The following is an 18305-nucleotide window of genomic DNA, read 5'->3' on the forward strand; positions in this document are numbered from 1 at the left end:
CTTTTTTAAAGATTCTATTTATTTGACAGAGAGAGAGAGAACACAAGCAGGGGGAACAGGAGAGGGATAAGCAGGCTCCCAACACGGGGCTTGATCCTGGATCATGACCTGAGGGAAGACACTTAACCCACTGAGCTGCCTAGGTACCCCTATACCTTAATTTTTTCCTTTAAATTGTGCTTTTCCAAGTTATGCATCCCCATGATTTAAAAAGTCAATTAGCTTTAAGGTTTCTTATTAAAACTAATAGTATCCCATCCTTCTACCCCACAACCCCGTTTTCCTTACCTGAGAGGCAGTTTAACCTATCAGGTAATTATATTTTAGCTTATTACTGGGGTAGTCTATATTTGTGTGGTTACTTCTTGGTGTTTCAGTTTTCATTATAATCTGTTGACACCCACTCCGGAAGGGAGATGTTAGCCTCTCTCCCCTCTGTCTCTACCACATGACCATTTTCCCCATCCCCCATCCCCCCACAGAATGATATTTTAATCAATATTCAGTGTTTCCATTATTGCAACTAGGTCAGGGCTAGTCAAATTTGCAGCTCCAGTAAACTATGAATATTTTCCTTTTTGTACAGAATTTAGGCCTCACTTCTGACAAAGACTGCCCCTTACGAGAACCATTCAAAGATTTGTCCGGGACTAATAAGTCACTGCAGGATGACTGAGTGATGGTCTAATGGCATAGTTCAGCTCTCAGGCCTTGCTATGCTTCTGTGGCTGTGTTCTGTGAATAGCTTGAAAGGAGCCCAGGATCTGTCCTGTTCCAGGCACAGAATTAGGGGGATCTCCTTCCTTAGCTCTCTTCTCTCTGAGATTTCCCACACATTCTTTGGCTCCCATGGGCCCGTTTTTATAGATGGGATTCCTTCAGAGTTTTAGTTTCTTGCTTGGGTTAAAGCAACAAGAGAAGGAAAGGAGGGAGGGAATGGCATTTTCCTGTCTCTTCAGCTCAAAGAGAGCCCCCTTTCCTGTTTTTTTGGCCAGAAAGATGAGTTTCCTTTGTAGCTGTCCCCTGTACATGTTGCCCAGTTCCCTGGTTTGGCCCGCACTTGGGTTAAAGCCCAACAAACAAGCCAGAGAACTCACTGCCACTGTCCCTGACTTTCCTCAAGTTTTCACTTGGCTCCCTGTTCTCTGTGTTCTTTACTTTTCAGAATCCTGAGGTAGTTGCCTTTTTTGTATTTTCTCCAGGGATTCTGGTTGTCATCAGTGGGAGAGATAGGCCACAGTGGGCTGACTCTCTCATGGCGGACACTGGAAGTTAGCTCATTCTAAAAGTTGGGGACTAAAAGGTGTTTGGAAGCTCTGAGTGTGGGGAGTGGAGCCTGTCAATTCGATCTTCACTATAGCGTGATCTGAGTGGACTGTTTAGTTGGGAAAGCTCCAAAGTCAGTATCTTTAAGACTTTCTTCTTGGGCTGATCAGAATTCCCAGAGAAAGAGCCTTGTACCTCCTGCCTAGATGGTGAAGCCACAGTTGTCCACTTTTGAAGGCTGGGTGGTTGAGAGAGCTGGGGTCCTGAGTATCCAGCGTGGCTACAGTGTCCTAAGAGGCCTGTCTGCTGGAAGGTTCTGCTGCCCCCAAGTGTGCCAGTGTCCCAGAGAAGAGAGGCGCTCGGTTTTACCCTGTCTAGAGAAGGGACACCAGCCTTTTCCTGCATGGGGAGAGACGATCCTACAGCTGCCTCCGCTGGGGAGGAGATCTGAAGCAACAAGCTCTCACACAGTTTCAGCCACTCCTTCCCATGTCAGCATCCTCTTTACACCGGTTTACAGAGCTACTTGATGCGGCCAGTTCCCCAGCCTTCGGGGGATTCTGCTGCAAAAGTTTCACTGGCTCTCACTTGACCCTACAACTGATTTGGACTGAGTTCCTCAGGTCTCCTAGGTCATTTGTCACTCTTTCATTTGTTTTCTGCTTTGAATGTGTTTCTAGAGTATCTCTTCTTCCCGTGTCCTCACCCTTACATGCCTGATTGGAAAAATTCCTTTAGTGGAGATTCAGTGAAGTCTCAGGACAGTGTGAAAACAGATGGCAGGGTTCAACCTTCCATCCTTGCCTGGAGGCCTGGCCCTGCTATCTTTTTGGATCCTGTACAGGTCACCAGTCCGCATTCCCAGGGGACAACTCTCTGGCATCTTCCCATTGCTGTGGTGCCCGTCTCGTTTATTTCCAGTAAGCTTGCCATGCTCAAGTGCTCTTTCCTTCTGTAGATAGACTTTAGGAGTGATGATATTTCTTTATGCACCATGGTTTTTAAACTACTTAATTACCAGAGAGTTATTTTTAACAAGATAGTCATATAGGCCTATAAGTCTAGGTTTAAGTCCAATGGAGAAAGCTGACTCACATCTATGGCCTGCAGATACCTGTGGTATGTCTCACATCAGTATCTACATGTTTTATTTCCCTTCTGTTTATGTGCAGCATTTTAAAAAGAGATTTTATTTATTTATTTGACAGAGAGAGATCATAAGTAGGCAGAGAGGCAGGCGGGGCGGAAGGGGCGGAAACAGGCTCCCTGCTGAGCAGAGAACCCGATGCAGGGTTTGATCCCAGGACCCTGAGATCATGACCTGAGTCGAAGGCAGAGGCTTTAACCCACTGAGCCACCCAGGTACCCCCATGCAGCATTTTTAAAGGAGCTCTTGAAAATAGGAGGATTGTACTTGGAAGAGAGGAAAAGCTTCAGATGGCTGGGGATGAGATTTGAAAAACAAAAACAAAAACATCATTGCCCTGAACAGATCATAAACTTGAGCTCCCCTTTGGGAAATACTAAAACATCCATCTCTTCTAGGTAAACCATGTCTTCGCCTCTGGTTCTCAACAGCAAATGCATGTCTGGGGAAGGAAATCACTGTAGCATCTGAGCCATACAACTAGTTTCTTTTAGAACCAGGAGTGGAGTCGATTCCTTACTAGAGTCATGTGGAACTTCACAAAACTTGAATATAATGGAGCAGACTAGATTTCAATGGCTAGAGCTTATTTTTGACAAAAACTGCTGTACTGAGAAATCACATATGCTAGTAAAACAAACACAGGCTTAAAAATTGGGTAGGCCAGGGTTGGAATCCTGACTGTTCTACACTTAGTGGTTGCCAAGACCTCGAAAAAGTTACTTAACTCCCCAAGCCTGGGTTCCTTTCCTGGGAATCTATTCACAATGTGGCAAGAATTACACTAAATGCCTCTCATATAATATCTTCATAGTATCTGCAACACAATATAAGCATCATCCAACACCATGTAAATTTCCACTGGTCTTTTTCTCCCTCTGGCCACACAAAGAAGAGTGAAAGGAGAGCGAAAGTTGGTTTTTGATGGAGGGTATTATGGTGAAAGGTCGTGAATGACATTGTGATTCCTGCCTAAGAAATGGGAATAGCAAACATTTGGGCTCTTTCCACAACCCCTGTCATAACCACCCTACTCAGGAAAAGTTGTGCTTCATTGAGAGACGTCAATCAAAGAGATGATGGTAACAGCCCACCGTTAGTGGGTACTTTTTTTTTTTATACATTCAGTGGGTGGGGGAACTTGTAAGAACTCCCCACCCTCTCACCTAGACCACGTGCAAACTAATGCACACACAGAGATGACCTCTTTTTTGTTTCTTTCTTTTTTTTTTTTTAGATTTTATTTATTTATTTGACAGAGAGAGATCACAAGCAGACGGAGAGGAAGGCAGAGAGAGAGAGAGAGGGAAGCAGGCTTCTTGCTGAGCAGAGAGCCCGATGTGGGACTCGATCCCAGGACCCTGAGATCATGACCTGAGCTGAAGGCAGCAGCTTAACCCACTGAGCCACCCAGGCGCCCCATCTTTTTTGTTTCTTTCCATCAGCTATTTTATGGGACAGGTGATAGATTTTTTTTTCATTGTTTTGTTAAAAGTCATATTTTTGTCTTTTTTTTTGAGGACACTTTTCTACTCAAAATAGAGATAGATTGTGCGACCGAGTGTGTGGGTATGCGTAGGGGGGATTGGACTAGAAATATCCATAAAACAGTGTGTTGGGCTTGACATATGGACATATGTGGAGACCTGAACCAGTAATTAGTGATTATACCTTCTTCTCAGGAACACATGGAACTTCGAACAAAAACTGACCAGGTACTGCAAATAAAGCAAGTCCCAGCAAAAGTCAGAGTCAGTATCACATAGATCAAGTTCTTCAACTACAATGTAATTTAGACATCAGTAAGACGAAGATGATTTGGGAAAATCTCACACAGCTGAAAATTTTAAAGTATTTCTATTACTATTAGGTCAAAAAAAATCATAGTTGAACTGAATGATAATGAAAGTGCCACATATCAGAACTCAGGAGATGTAACTAAAATTGTAATTTGAAGAAAAGGCTTAAATTCTTATATTAGAATAGAAGAAAGGCTGACAGTTATGAGTGAAGCATCTAACTTAAAAAGTTTTTTTAAAAAAAAGAGCAGTAAAAATACACAAAAATATTCTGTTTTTTTTTTCTTACTAAAGAGGGAATACACTTAGTGAGGAGAAATAAACAATAGGAAAAGCAAGTCATTATTCTGATATGATGATGATAAATGCCCATGAATGAAGGAATAGAAAATGGAGTCATTACCTTCCAATTTCATTCAGCTCAGTATAAGCTGAATCAAAATTTTCCTTCCAAGAAATGGTGGCACCATCAGCAGCAGCATCTTTGGAAGAGAGAGAATCCATTTATGATACAGAGGAAGTCATATAAGAATAAAGAAAAGATTAACAGAAATCTCCTCCTTTGCCCCAAAGCATTCTCGTGACCAAATATGGAGTCTAAATCATGGGAAAATGCCAGGATTCTCTGAAATGTTATTTTAAAAAATATCATCCAAGGGGAAGCCGACATGAGAGTCATATCCCTCCACCCCCACCACTAGTGCTATGCCATCTACATAAACAAAAGAAAACTTGGGACAATCAGAGATGTAACCTCTGGATATTTTAAAATAGAAATTTGGTAGAACAAGTTAAAAGAGAGAGAGAAAAACACATGGAAGGCCTAGAAAAGCCAGTGAGAATCAAGGCCGAGGAGGGATGCAGCGGCAGCTAGGGGGAGAGTTACAAGGCCCAGAGGAGGAAAGGAGGGGAACGGGCTCAGAGCATCCTAACCACTTGTCTTTGTCACCCCGCTGCCTCAGACAGTGAGAGCCTAGCTGGTATATCGAATGGTGTAGCTTAACCCAAATACAGGCCTGAGCACAATATTTGACAGCATTACCTTATTTGAGGTGTTAATTCCCTGGCAATGATTTACACACACACCCACACACGTGTCCCCATGTAAAGCATGTGCACCAGCATATGTTTGTTCTGTCTCTTGGGACCAAGGCTTGCAAGAAGGAAGACATGAGGCAAAATTTAGTTCGTGGCTTAGGAGAAGAGGAGCATGCCAGCAGCGCAACTCTTCTGACCCAGGCCACCTCAGGCTGCCCAGAGCACAGTGGGGCTGACACTCAGGTGCCTTATCTATATTGAATTCTGAGGCCCAGGGCCAAGGTTTCCCAGTGTCATGGGTCCAACGGAGCAAGGCTGGGGCGGGCTGGGGAGTACTTCCAGAGTCAGCGGGGGTGGCGGGGGCTGGGCTGTAGCTGGAGGCCCTAGAAGGTTTCTGAAGCCCCTCTGGAGACTCTGGGATCCCCTTAACCCAGAGACACATGGGTCTGTTGTCTTTGCAGGGCCGTGACCTCCTCCTTCACCCCATCACACACAGCCCACTCCTGTACCACGGAACACCTCTCACTACTTGGAGATTTCTTCAGGCTAACAAGTGTCTTTCTCTTTCTTTCTTTCTCTTTTAAAAATATTTTATTTGTCCATTTGAGAGAGAGAGAGAGAATAAGAGAGAGCATCAGAGGGGAGAAGGTCAGAGGGAGAAGCAAACTCCCTGTGTAGCTGGGAACCTGATGTGGGACTCAATCCTAGGACTCCGGGATCATGACCCGAGCCAAAGACAACCGCTCAACCAACTGAGCCACCCAGGAGCCCCAGGTGTCCTCTTTCAAAATGTTCTTAGGACCAAGGGGGTTTGGTGAGACAGGGAATAGGTGGTATTTGTAAAATACTCACGTGTAGCTAGTTATAGGCGTATCTTAATTACTCAACATATCCACCTAAAAATATATCCACCTTGAGGGGTGCCTGGGAGGCTCAGTCAGTTAAGGGTCTGCCTTTGGCTCAGGTCATGATCCTAGAGTCTCCGGATCGAGTCCCACATGGTGCTCCCGGCTCAGCCGGGAGTCTGCTTCTCCCACTGCCCCCCACCTGCTTGTGTTCTCTCTCTCTCAAATAAATTTTTTTAATACTCATTTTGATTCAAACCTTTCAAACAGCTTGCTTTCCTCTCCCCAGCTTAAACTGGTGAACAGGGCTGTCTCTGATGCCTCGAGGCACACTTACACCTGGCAGGGGTTCCCAAGAGAGACGAGGTTTGGTTCCCAAGGGAGACGAGGTTTGGCATTCCCAAGTAGGAAAAGGGGCAGATAGCATCCACGTGACTCATGACTCCTGCCTGCCCCCCTCTCTGTTCCTGGGGACACACGCGGGGGCCCAGGGACCCTGGCAGGCCCTAGGTAAACATGGGTGGCTGACCTCACTTTTGCTCCAAGACGGTTGAAATCACACTTTTCTTCAGGTCTCTGAAATATTACTTGACTGAAACCACTAGCAAATCCAGGTTCCCCCCGCATGGTGGCCTGCCATGCCAACGGCCAGCAGGCACCCGTGACTGGGTGAGCCGCCCGGGTGCCTTGGCCTCCCCCGCCTGGGGTGCAGGGAAAGGCCGGGACTCACCGTACTCGGGGAGTCGCACAAACTCCGAGGGCTCGCTGGGAAGGCTGATCCCCCAGGGGTTGCTGGCGCTGACTCGGAACTGATAAGGACTCCCAGGACTGAGGTCCTCGATGACGAGGTAAGTGTCCAAGGTCGAAGCCACGGACTGCTGCCAGGCCTGGGAACCTAGTGCACGATTTTGGAGGAGAGGGAGAGAGAAAAGCCAGAAAGACATTGTTTCAAAGACCTTCAGCAAACAAAGAAGGGGAAGTTGACTCATTCCATTCAATGAAGCTGTGGTTACTGATTGGGCTCTGAAAGCCCGTGGGCCACCCGTGGCAAATGACTGACTAGGTCCTGAGGGGTGTGAAAGCACGAGTGAAAGTGAGAAGACGGAGAGCGTGCAGAATTTACAGGGGACCCTGCGGCAACTTTTTAATAAGACATAAATATATTTTATAAATCACAAGATGAGAGGAAATATGTATTTGGAAGTGGAAACAAACTAGAAGCGAACAGGCACTAAGCCCTCCACGCACGTCAAGTACCGTGCCAGGCAACTCTCTCATTTCCTTTTCACACCGATATCCCCAGACACCCTGCGGGGTCGGGAACAGGAGAAACAGAGGCTCAGAAAGATGAAATGATCTCACGAGAACGGCCTGAATACAATGAGCTAAGGACCGAACTGCACGGGGGCGGGGGTGGGGTGGGACTAGCTTGGTGAGATGCGTCCCAAGCTCAGCTCGAACATGTCTGTGCCGAGGGGGGGGGGCGCTGAGAGTGAACAGCTTCCCGGAGAGGCCAAAGTAAGCAGTTTTGTGAACTGCACAGGGCTGTTGGGTAGAAGGAGGAAGAGTTGAGATACTGCGAGCGACGGCGGGCACAACAAATGATTTTGGTTCTGGGCACGAACGGTGGCTGGAAATTCAGCTGTGTAATGCATTACGTGGTTCAGAGATGAACAACTAGAGCTAGCGGGCAGCTTCTTGTGTAACTAATTCTTCTGGATAACCGGTGGCAGGTTCAGGTGTTTCTGACTGCTGAACTAATGTATGCACCCTCAGCACGTAAATGCAACGAATTAAAAAAATGAACAGCTTTTAAAAATCATTATACACATGTCTGTATGTATGTAAAGTTTAGAGATCACACAAAAGGTATATGCGATCTCTATATATGTGGTCTCTAAATTTTGTGTGGGGGTGTGGGTCAGGCTCTGCTCACGCTACCCTGGTTATCACTCTGGGAGAAAGTACGGATTCACGAACTTGACACCTGGGTTTAATGCCAGCCTTGCCTCTTACCAACTCCTGCCTCGTGTTCCTTAACTTTCTTCAGGCCTTAGCCTCCTCATCTGTAAGAGGGGCCTGATTGCCCGTCTGGGGGATAGGACTTATTAAGGACAGAAGTGCCCAGGAAGGCACTTTGAAATCTACCAGGAGTCATTATCAGTTTGGCGAAAACCACTGCTCGAAGTTAGAGGTCAGAAGGCGGCTGTAGTCTGCCAGGAGGTGTTTATGCTGAATTGGAAGACACAAGAAGGAACACCTGATGAAAAGCTTGAAGGCAAGTAGTTTTATTTCCTCCCTTTTGGAGGAAGGGAAGAAAGAAAGGGAAGAGCAGTGGGGAGCCAGCTCACCTTCCTCTCTGTACTCCACGGTGTAACCAGAAATCGTGCAGTTTCCCGTGCTGGAGGGAGGCAGCCAGCGGAGGATCACGGAGGTGCAGCTTCTCTCCTGGGCAATGGGGCGGTTAGGGGCCGCCGGAACACCTTCGGAGACGGAAGTTATGGTCAAGTGCTCTTTCTGAGGAACTTGACATTTTGCACCAAGGTTGGATGTTTCCTAGGAAACGTGCTTCCCCATGTCTCAATTATTTCCTACGCCCTTTCCACTCAATGGCATATCTTTCTCCAGGCCCTGGAGAGGCCTGGCAGATATGCTTTGGGGTTAGAAGTTCTTCCTCGGGCTAAAGACTGCACGCTGGGGACTAGGCTGACCGGGAAAGCATGCAGGAAGTTATGGCGGGCCACAGATAGCCCTTAGGGAAGATTCCTTCTCTCCCCTTTGCTGGACTTTGGGATTTCACAATGGACCTTTTCTTCCCCAGGTCTCAGGGAGCCCTTGTAATATCCACTTAAAATATCTGACGCACATAAATTCATAGAGACAGGAAGTAGAACAGTGGCTGCCAGGGGCAGCGGGGGCAGGGAGGGGAGCTGCTATTTAATGGTTATAGGATTTAGTTTTGCAAGATGAAAAGAATTCTGGAGATCGGTGGCACAAACATATGAATGTATTCAACACTGCAGAAGGTACATTGAACATTGGTTAGGATGAAAAATGTTATGTATATTTTACCGTAATAAAAATATTTTAAAATTATAAAAGGTGTTGGATGAACAGAGAGCCTGTACCTTGCACTTTAACTGTAGCAGACGTGGACGTGGTGCCATGGTCATTTGTTGCTATGCAGGTATAAATCCCACTGTCTTGGGGCATCAGATTGCAGATCTTCAAGGTGATTTCCCCTGAATCACTAGGGACACCAAAAGGATGCTCTTTAGACTCTAGTAATGACACAATTGACTGATGGGTAAAATCCCAGAGGGTGGGCATGCTGGGTGCTGAGCTGAATCCTCAGGCCCAAGGTCTCATCCCAGCTCTGGGACTTCCCTACACACCTTGGGTGGTCACCTTGTCTTTCTATATTCCTATTTCTTTATGGGGGGACATTCTTGCCACTCGCATCTCTCATGTGTGTTGTATAAAGGGCAGAGGGATAGAAAAGGAGTAAAACGAGATAAGAATTAGATGAGGGTTGCTGGGGGGAGGGGGGTTGGGAGAAGGGGGTGGGGTTATGGACATTGGGGAGGGTGTGTGCTATGGCGAGTGCTGTGAAGTGTGTAAACCTGACGATTCACAGACCTGTACCCCTGGGGATAAAAATATATGTTTATAAAAAATAAAAAATAAAAAAAATAAAATAAAATAAAAAGAATATATTTGAAATATATAAAGTCCTATACAATATTACTGGTATTATTACCACTAGCAGTTTTGTCCTAAAATATTTTCAGTCTCAAACATCGATAACACACTGTATAAGAAAAGGGAGGGGCACCTGGGTGGCACAGTGTGTAAGTGTTTGACTCTTGGTTTTAGCTCAGATAGTGATCTTGGGGTCCTGGGATTGAGCCCCAAGTGGGGCCCCATCCTCTGCATGGAATCTGGTTGGGATTTTCTCTGTCTCTCCCTCTGCCTCAATCCCCCACGCTCGCACGCGCTCGCTCTCTCTCTCAAATAGATAGATAAATCTTTAAAAAAAAAAAAAAAAAAGAAGAAGGGATGCCTGGGTGGCTCAGTCGGCTAAGCCTCTGCCTTTGGCTCAGGTCATGATCTCAGGGTCCTGGGATCGAGCTCCACATCGGGCTGTCTGTTCAGTAGGGAGCCTGCTTCCCCCTCTTTCTCTGCCCCTCCCCACACTGACTCCTACTCTCTCTCTCATTTGTTCTCTCTCTCTCAAGGAAATAAATAAAATCTTTTAAAAAAGATTTAATAAGCAAACAAACAAAAAAAGGAAAATGGAACGAATGAGAATGAAATGTTTATGAATTTCAAATTCTACTAGGGGACCCTCAAAACAATTACATGAGGGGTGCCTAGGTGGCCCAGACGTTAAGTGTCTGCTTTCAGCTCAGGTCATGATCCCAGGGTCCAGGGATCGAGCCCCAAGTCAGTCTCTCTGCTCAGCAGGAAGCCTGCTTCTCACTCTCCCTCTCCTACTCTCCCTGCTTGTGTTCCCTCTCTCGCTGTGTCTCTCTCTGTCACATAAATAAATCTTAAAAAAAAATTACGTGAATTAAGTAAAGGTCGAATTCCGCCACTAAATGCTCAGAAAGGATGACACACAGCAGTCAGGTCAACTCCACTGCCAACCCTCTGAGGAAACAGACGAAGCCAAACACTGACTCCCCCACTAAGTTCCATGGGCCTGCTAACCTCAGGACCTGGCCATCCCTGGCCATCATTGCTGGGAATACCATTTCATATGCACAAGAATTAAGTTAATGGATGGGAGTTTGATTCTAGGTTATTCTTTGATAAATGCTTAAACACTTAAGGGCTCATTATTGCCTATCCACCGTAAACAGCAGTACACAATAAATACTAACAGAATGATTAGGAGGCAGTCAACCAAGTTTTTTTTTTTTTTAAATAGGCTTTCTTTGTGGAAGCATGTGTATGGCTGGATTTTCTGTTTAACATCGCATATTTTGGAGAAAGTCTTTTTTTTTTTCTTCTTCTAAGAAAACTGTTCTTAGGTTAATGGAGGAATTCAACAGATCACTGTTTCTCAGGATCCCAACGGGCACAAAGAAACACCAGGATGTTGGGAAGTGAGACCCACTTTCCTTCCACGGGGCTGGAGCCTTTGCCACTACTGTTGACACAGAGATTCTCTTGGGGATCCTTGGGGAAAGATCAGCCAGTCGGGCGGATGTAAGTCGGTGACTGTCAAAGCTCTTTGAAAGTACGGCTCATGCCTAACTCAAGATATAGAGGGGTATGTTTTTATTTGTTGAGTGTGGGTCCAGAATGCAGTCTTGCCAAACTGTCCTTGCAGGTGCAGGTATGTCTATGTGCTGCTCAGTAGCACGTGACCACGTGCTGGGCACCCCTCTCCTCTGTGTCTGACCTGCTCGTGGCAGGGAGCAGCGGGGGCTGTCCTACAGCTCCCAGCCCTGACATACCATTGTGTGAGAGCACGCTTTCCTGAACTTCCCATGGATGTTGACTCCATTTCTCTCCTCATCGAGGCCAAGTATTTGGGCGAGAATAAGCTCCAGGGCACCCAACTCCCGCCCCCCCGCCCCCAGAGGCTAAAGAACAAAGGTGCTGGCGGTGTCTCTGTGGAGCTTACCAGGAGGAGACGGTGTATGTGGCTGAGCTATTGTCTGTGTCAAGGATGTTCTGGTCTGGCCCCTTCCAGGTGATGGTGGGCTTTGGCCGCCCACAGACTTTGCACTGCAGTGTCACTGTGTCCCCAAGCAAGCAGGTCACATCCACTAAGGGCACAAGGAATTCTGGGGCCACTGTGGTCAGATGGACGTAAAGCATCATTTAGAACAAACACAATAAACAGCCGTTTTACACCACTCTCCCCTGCCCATGCACGTGTAGTGATTCACATGACCTTCAGCTTAATACTGTCAAGTCATCCGTGTTCCATGAAGAAGGGTTTTAAAAGTAAGAAATGTTTATTGCAGAAAATCAGGAAATACAGATAAGTAAAAAGAGGAAAAGTCTCCATGATGTCCTGATACAGAGGTAACTACTGCGAATGTCTTTGTCTACATCCTTTGGGCTTTCACCAACACCATTTTTCTTACACAAATTACACATAACGCAAGTTGTGGACTTTTCCACTCCCACAGTGTATCATGCACGCCTTTCCTTGTCCATAGCACAGAACCACATCCCCATTATTTTCCGCCTCTCCCTCAATGGCTAGATCTGCCACAATTTATTGAGCCAGTCCCCGTGTTCTCCATTCGACTTTGTAACTCACCTTCTTGGATGAAATTTGGATTTAAGATCTGAAAAACACAAAGAAACAGAAAGTTGCTTAAATCCTAAGCTACTAGTGGAGAACAGGAGACTTCCACCGTCTTGAGTAGAGGAAGTACAGTTTAGGGAGACGAGGCCTGGAGGCCAGGCTCTCTTGCTTGCGACCGTGTCAGCATCTCAGGAAAAACCCTGGCACCTGCTCTCCTCTCCTCTCTGCTCTAGTTCTTCACGTTCCTCTGGGTGGCCCAGGTCCCCACACAGGTGTATCATGACTGCAAGCTCTGCTGGCTTTAGCCGGCCCCTTTCTCCTGCGTTTCACTTCCCCAGGGGCTCGTCCTCCCTGTCAAATGCATAAAAGCCATGCTCCCTGCCCGTTTCCTTCTGCACTCGAGCTATGAGTTGGCACTGGGTCTTCCCAGCCTCACAGGTTTTCAAAAACAGAGCAGCAGAGCTGTATCAGATTGGAATACTCTTCCAGAGGCAGCCCCCTCACCCCAAACAGGGGAAGGTCCTCTTCAAGCAGCTGCATGCAGAGCTTGTCTGGTTGTGGGGCAAAGGGAAGGTCATGCCCATCCATCCTGTCCCCAGCATAGGGCAGCTTGAAAATCACCTAGGGGTACTAGCCCTTTTGGCTTTGTCTAGCTGAGAACACAGACCTAGGCCAGTGAAGCGACCTGACCTTCACATGGCTGGTTGGCAAAGACACACTGGAAAGGCCCCCTTGTGACCCCACAGATCTTCACAGAAGATGGACTCCCGGCCAACTAGCCATGCTGAAAAGTCACCCCTTCTTGATTTTCATTCATCTTGTTTTCCCTCTAATCACGTGAGTGCAGGTTATAAAGCTTGGCGGGGTGAATGAAACATGGGTTTCGGAGTCAGAAAGCCTGGGGCTCATCTCCTTTGTTTCATGTGATAATCACTTAAGATTTATTACATCAATTTCCTTCCCTATAAAATGGGGATAACTAATACGCACTACGAAATGTTATTGCAAAGATGAAATGAGTAGTCTAGGTCAAGTGCTTGGCACAATGTTTGACAAATAGCAAGTATTCAGTATTTCTGCTTAAGGAAAGAAAGATGATCTAATTCTAGTCATCCTCCTTCTGCGAAGCAGCCTACTGTTACAGTGGCTTTTCTCTCAGAGTTTATGGTGTAAAATTCTTCTCTCCCTCATAAATGAAGCCAGAGAGCTCACCTGCCTTACCAGTGGCCCATTGTGGCATTCGTACTTATCTCCCCATAGTTACTCCTGGCGTATGTGAACACGTTTTCTGTCTGGCGTATGTGAACACCCTTAATCAGGATCCATGTGAGCCCTTTGGAACAAAGTTGCTATTTTCCCCCTTTGCCAACCAGCCACCCACATACAGCACCCAGCTCTTTCCTGAAGTGAGCTGCGGAAAGTTCTCTCCATGCCAAGTCCTGGGGCTGCCCAGTCTTGAGACTGACCACGGCAGCGCCCTCTGCCAGTCTCAAAGGCCACGTACACCACTGCCCCGCCTTCCTTTAAATCAGTGGTTCTCAATCCTTTACCCTGGCAGCTTTAAAAACACAAAAAATCAACGCCTGGACCTCAGGCCTAGAGATGATTTCAGTTGGTGTGAAGTGGAACCAGGCATCGGGTTTTTCGAAAGCTGCTTTGGGGGAGTCAATGTGCGCCCTAGTTTGAGGAAAGCCCCTGAAAGCCCCCTCTATCCAAAGGAACTGGTTTTAGAAACCAACTCCCTGCCCCTGAGGCTTTTTTGGGGTGGGGCAGGGAGATGTGGGGGGATTTGGTAAAAGCTGCTTTTCCCCCACCCAAGAGACCTCCCCTCTTTATGAGGAGACATGGGGCTGTGGCAGGGGAACAGCCCGGGCACAGGGTGGGCAAGGTGCTGAGGGGTCCACAAAGGTCTCCCCCGGCTTAGGTGAGGCAGAGAGAACGATATCTGCACCAGTCATTTCACAGTCCGAGAAAAGGAGATGAAGAATATCTTCTAAATGTTATCGTGGCTTCTCACAGGGTGGCGAGATCAAGGGTGGCTTTTCTCCAGTTCAAAAAACATTGTCTCCTCCTCCAGGCTGCTGCAAGATTTTACTGATCCAGAAATGCTAGGATGGAGGCCCCGGCCTCAGGATTTATAAGATGTCTGAATTTCGGATGATTTTTTTCTTTCTCTTCTTACCTGGGCTTTCCAAATATCCTGCAGTCCATATGTTTCACTTTTTTTTATAATCTTTCTCAAAGGAGAAAAGAACACAGCGCTACTGGACTGTAAGTTCCTTAAGGACCAGAGGATGTTATTTTTCTTGGACCTCTGGCCCCTAGCCTGGCTTCTGCTGCGAAATGGGCATTTTATTTTATTTTTTTAAAGATTTTATTTATTTATTTGACAGAGAGAGATCACAAGTAGGCAGAGAGGCGGGCAGAGAGAGAGGAGGAAGCAGGCTCCCTGCTGAGCAGAGAGCCCGATGTGGGGCTTGAACCCAGGACCTGGGATCATGACCTGAGCCGAAGGCAGCGGCTTAACCCACTGAGCCACCCAGGCGCCCCGAAATGGGCATTTTATACATGTTGGTTGAATGAGTATTTGACCTTTGTCCTCATTCCAGTTCTTCCAAGAATTCATAAGCAGAATCTGGAACTAGGTCCATGTAATCTATAAAATAATGACTTCGGGGTATATTACTAATAATATTTGATCAGAGCCTGTTTTCAAACACAGATGGAAAACAAACTTTTGGGGAATGATAAATAAAAACAAGAAAATCCATTGCCTCTGAGAGAGGAGGTTCCCGGCGGCATCCCACTCAGGAACGAATATAAACTCCAGGAGCAGACAGAGCACATAGTATCCAGACCCCAAGCCAGACACAGTTTCTTGCCTTGGACAACATTGTTAAGCCTCTTAGGCCTTAGTTTTAGCTGGAAATTGGAGATAATGGTGCCCACCAGAAAGCTTGTTTGATGCAAGGGCTGATTTGTTCCGATAAAGATTTATTGAGCTGGTCTTTGGTTGTGGCCCTCAGCAACATGCTCAGCACCCTCTTTGGGCCGAAAGTCTGGTGGGGAAGGTGGAATTCAGTGACCTCAGCACAGCTTCCAGGATGGTGCCTGGCTGACCAGCCTCCAACAGACACAGAGCTCTGCCTTCTCCCTCGCCCCACCTTCCCTGTCAGGACTTCAGGGTAGAAACGATCTGGGAATGTTACCAGCTTTGTCCAGTGGCCTGTACTTCCCATCCCAATGGGAAAACACAAGGGAGTCAGACAGGGATTACATGCAGGGAGGGACAGGGAGGAGACAAATGACATATGGAAGAGACAAATGGCCCATTCCTTCATTGTAACATTTTAAGTGGGGTTTCATAAATCTGCACTGTGGTAGTAATTCTATTCTATAAAACAAACTGATGTTGGGACGCCTGGGTGGCTCAGTTGGTTAAGCGGCTGCCTTCGGCTCAGGTCATGATCCCAGCGTCCTGGGATCGAGTCCCACATCGGGCTCCTTGCTTGGCGGGGAGCCTGCTTCTCCCTCTGCCTCTGCCTGCCATTCTGTCTGTCTGTGCTTGCTCTCTCTCCCTCTCTCTCTGACAAATAAATAAAAAATCTTAAAAAAAAAAAAAAAACAGGGGCGCCTGGGTGGCTCAGTGGGTTAAGCCGCTGCCTTCGGCTCAGGTCATGATCCCAGGTCCTGGGTTCAAGCCCCACGTTGGGCTTTCTCCTCAGCGGGGAGCCTGCTTTCTCCTCTCTCTCTGCCTGCCTCTCTGCCTACTTGTGATTTCTCTCTGTCAAATAAATAAATAAAATCTTAAACAAACAAACTGATGCTGAGGGAATTTCTTGACTTAGTCCTCTTTCCCATCACTCCCCACTGCATTCAGGATATTATCAAACACATACATTATTTAAAAAGCAAATCTTCCTAATTTGGAGGTAGACTTAGCGGGAATTTGGAGAGAAAGGTTGCCAACAAGGCTACTTGTAGGTTCTCTACCTGGAAGAGGCCCGTGGAAGGCATCAGTCTTCATTCCTCTGTTGGCCGGCCCAAGCACTGCCGATGATGGCAATAACACCAGTGGTTTGTGTAATATCACATAGTTGGCATAAACCACTCACAGACTCCTTCATTCATTCATCCTAAACTCTGGGAGGATGTACCAAGCAGGTGTTATTTGTTCCCATTTCCAGATGGGACAGGGAAGTTCGTGTAAGGTCACACAGTGCTCCTTCCACCATCCGTGCACAGGCATGGCCTTGGAAAAGCATTGTGACACTTTGTTCTTGATGTCAAAGCCCTGCCTCCCTACCTTTGCTCCCCAACCTTGCTCTTCATCCCATTGCTACCTAGTTCTCCCCTTTAAACTCCTCTAGCAAGGAACAAGAGCCTGGCTGAAGTCCATGCTAATGCTTTTTCTAACTTTGACTCTGGGTGACATCCATGGAAGATTCCTCCCTCATTTTTCCTCTTTCTACTTTGAAGCAAGTTGGGTTATGGACTGGAAGAGGGCCACGGCAGCCTCCTCACACTGCAGTGGAACAGCCTAGGTATTTGTCTGTGGTTCCCTGGGAACTACAAGGCCCACGTGGGCAAGAACCTTGCTCACTGTTGTTGCCTTGGAGCCTAGCACAATCCCTGGCACATAAGGGCTCAATTGATATTTGTCGAATTAATCAGTCAATCAAGGGGTGGGGTCCTAATTTGGTGGGAGTTGAGAAAATGTCTTGCCATGAACTTGGAAGTGTTTTCCTATTTCCATCATTTGGAATGGGACTTGTTCTGGAATCTCATCAGTCAGTTCATGCCTGAGAGGCGATAGCGATCTTTTCCTCCTCCCTGCTCTTCCCGAGGTTGGTACCTAGTGCTCTGCTCCCGTGCTTCTGTCTATCACAACATCTTCCCTGCATGCTATTACCATACCAGACTCATGAACCCTTTGAAGATAGTAACCCTTTTCTATGTTTTATGCACCATTAAGCCATGCTGCTTAACATAGCATCTTGCACATAGCAGAAGGCCAGGTATGTGTCCAATCAAATTAACTTACCCAATTAGAAGACTAGAATCTAGGCCTCCTGACCACCTTGTCTAATGATCATTGTTGGTGTGTGCCGAGACCTGAGATACCCCCGCCCGGGGCTGGAAGGGGTAATCATAAGCTAACACATATTTCTTGAAGCCTAATGTTTTCCTTCTTTAGAAACAGTTTGAGTGTCCGCAGAGAGTGGTAGATGGAAAAGAGCAGGGAGCTGGAATCAGAATGGATGTTGAGGCAAGATGACACTTGTACAAAAAGCACATGTTCTCTCTCTGGGAGACGCAAACCCAAGGGGACGAAGCTGCTATAGACAGGGCTTGGGAGTCTGCTTTTATTTGAACAGCAGAGGGCGGCAGATGGTCGTGTTTCCTCCTTCCGGGAGCAAAGAACCACCACAATGTGGTCCACCAGCAACTTAGTTTCTTCCTTCTGGAGAGAATTCCAATTGTCTTCTTCAAAACAGGAGGGCAGCGAAGGAACAGGAGAGAGTTATAGGTAAAATCAACCAGCCCTGAATAACAAGCTAAACTTTAAAGAAATGTTGAGTCTCCTTTTCTTGCCAGTCAATGTCCAAGATTCCAGCCCCATGTCCTGAGAGTGAGGGCAAATCCTTGTCTAGAAAACCAGGTGCCAACTGACTCCAGAAGGAAAACACCCCACCCCATTTTTTCCCAATCCCTCATCACTGGTCACAAAACACAGTTCAAAACTATGTATATCTAGAATGCTGAAGGAATCAAAACGGCCAAAAGAAACTCAAACCAAATGTTCTAAACTCATCTCAGAACTACCTTCAACGAACCCAGAATTTGTATAGCTGGCCTTATTTTTTTTTATTGCCTTTGTGTTTTTTTTTTTTTTAAGATTTTATTTATTTATTTGACAGAGAGATCACAAGTAGGCA

At 46.6% G+C, this 18305-nt stretch overlaps 1 protein-coding gene across 17 annotated transcripts in view; it reads right to left on the reverse strand.

Annotated features, from left to right (window-relative positions):
* Positions 1-18305, reverse strand: part of KALRN (kalirin RhoGEF kinase) — a 675882-nt gene that overhangs the window by 12934 nt on the left and 644643 nt on the right. For 15 of the 17 annotated variants that reach the window (XM_047734954.1, XM_047734936.1, XM_047734961.1 and 12 more), the window contains 6 exons: positions 12379-12406; positions 11731-11902; positions 9224-9345; positions 8447-8578; positions 6826-6990; positions 4616-4694 (listed from right to left, as the gene is read on the reverse strand). In XM_047734954.1, the coding sequence (XP_047590910.1) occupies positions 4616-4694; positions 6826-6990; positions 8447-8578; positions 9224-9345; positions 11731-11902; positions 12379-12406 (698 nt within the window). Of the gene's footprint in view, positions 1-4615; positions 4695-6825; positions 6991-8446; positions 8579-9223; positions 9346-11730; positions 11903-11967; positions 12407-18305 lie in introns of those variants that run through there. The other 2 variants (XM_047735026.1, XM_047735017.1) reach the window with 2 other exon arrangements.

The sequence above is a fragment of the Lutra lutra genome, chromosome 1 (assembly GCF_902655055.1).
Source record: "Lutra lutra chromosome 1, mLutLut1.2, whole genome shotgun sequence".
Classification (NCBI taxonomy): domain Eukaryota; kingdom Metazoa; phylum Chordata; class Mammalia; order Carnivora; family Mustelidae; genus Lutra; species Lutra lutra.